Genomic DNA, 1,764 nt, shown 5'->3' with positions numbered 1-1,764 from the left:
TTAGGTACCAACGCGAATTTATTTTATAATTATCTGCCCTAAATTTTTAGTTCGCAAACACAAATCTTATTATTCCAGAAGCTACTTAAAGTGACCATTTTTCCAAAAATATCGACATCCACTCCAATTATATTTCACAACTTAATGATTTATAAAACTAATCACTAACGATTCTTATTATTAATAAACTGATATGAAAGCAATACAAAATTTGAAAGAATCATTGCCAAAGGTGGAAAACACTAGAGAAAAATCTGTATTTCAAACACTGCACTACTTATTCAATTATCACTGAATCCGCTAAAAACTAATTCAATCGCCGCTTGTACATCACCACTAGTAACCTGGAGAGCCTGAAGATTGACAGCGTCATCCAAAAGTCCTATTTCGTGCATTTGCGCCAATTGTCTCTGAATATCGACGGATTGAGGAGTGGTTGACGCAGCAGCAGAAACAGGAGCAGCAGGAGCAGGAGCCGATGCAAATGCCTGTTGCATTGCTTGGGAAAACATTTCAGTCGTGATTAATCCTGAATTCCTGCTGGCTCTCGAAGATGAGGTTGATGAGCCACTGTGAGGAAAGCCTCTTCCTCCAGCTCTCGATAGAGCTGCAGCCAATTGAGCTGTCGTGATCGCTGAATTGGACTGATGTCTACCTAGAGCGGAATCTGATGACTGGGATGAATCGCCAGCCATTTCTTCGTCGTCGCTCATATTATCCAAACTGTAAGAATAAGCTGTTGAGGGTGCATTTGAACTTGAAGGATCGGAACTGCTGGCTGCACTGTTGTGAGCTTCCTCGTGGACAGCTGTTGATATGTGCTGAGCTGCTTCCACCAGAAGTGGATGGAGTTCAGCGATTCTGGAAAAAGGGGGCATTGTAAAATGATTTGATGAAACAAATCAATCCTTTCTTCAACCGTTGATATTTATTGATTTCAAATCGTAGATTTCAAATTATTTATGTCTTACGGTCCAATCGTAAATCGAAAAAATAAATATGAGTCAAAAAAACATGTTCTTCGAAACTCAGATATTTATTTAATGGAAAAAACTCCTTTCGAAACTTCCTGACGTTTCGGTACACATGCGTACCTTTTTCAAAGGTTCTTAAACCTAAATAATTATATTAAAAATTAGTAATTTTAGTACGAACAAATATGATGGATAATTACGTAGATTTAAATACATTGTTACCTGAGTTGATGATAGTTTATTAACAGATCAATTTTCAGTCAAAAAAAAGTAACATTTCAGTCAATTGTTTTAAGAAAATTAATTAAAATTTAGTCATTTTTTGAAGTCTCAAAATTTTTTTTCGAGATTACAATCGATTACAACTACATTTTTTAAAATTGTACGAGAAAACAAAATTGGCGTAGGTTAGGACGGACGGACAGAAATTGACAGTTTCAGAAATACATGAAGAATACGTAATGAACGATGATGTAATAGGCAAGTTTCCATTGAAAACCACTGATGTGGAAGCGCGTAATTGAGTTTAAATTTGAAATACAAAATTTAAAAAATTTTAAATAATATTTTTTTTAATTTAAAAAAATGTGTATATGTACACATCCATACATATGCATACATATATACACACATATAGCATACATACATATAGAGATGATTAATATTAAAAACATTATTTTATAATACCCTGATAAATTTTATTGATATTTAGAATTTCAGTCTGTAAATTAACTGAAATTTTACGATATTTGTTTATAAAAATAGACTCAATAATACGTCGTTGATAAGT

At 33.5% G+C, this 1,764-nt stretch overlaps 1 protein-coding gene across 1 annotated transcript in view; it reads right to left on the bottom strand.

Annotated features, from left to right (window-relative positions):
- LOC117174396 (ubiquitin-like protein 7) overlaps positions 1 to 1,764 on the bottom strand; it is a 16,723-nt gene continuing 14,959 nt past the window's right edge. Inside the window, exon 4 of the mRNA XM_033363486.1 lies at positions 1 to 861. Coding sequence (XP_033219377.1) covers positions 282 to 861 — 580 coding nt within the window. The 3' untranslated portion in view covers positions 1 to 281. The remainder of the gene's footprint in view (positions 862 to 1,764) is intronic.

This window comes from Belonocnema kinseyi, chromosome 6 (assembly GCF_010883055.1).
Source record: "Belonocnema kinseyi isolate 2016_QV_RU_SX_M_011 chromosome 6, B_treatae_v1, whole genome shotgun sequence".
NCBI lineage: Eukaryota > Metazoa > Arthropoda > Insecta > Hymenoptera > Cynipidae > Belonocnema > Belonocnema kinseyi.
Note: the sequence above shows the minus strand (reverse complement) of the source record. Positions and strands in the feature narration are given on the sequence as shown.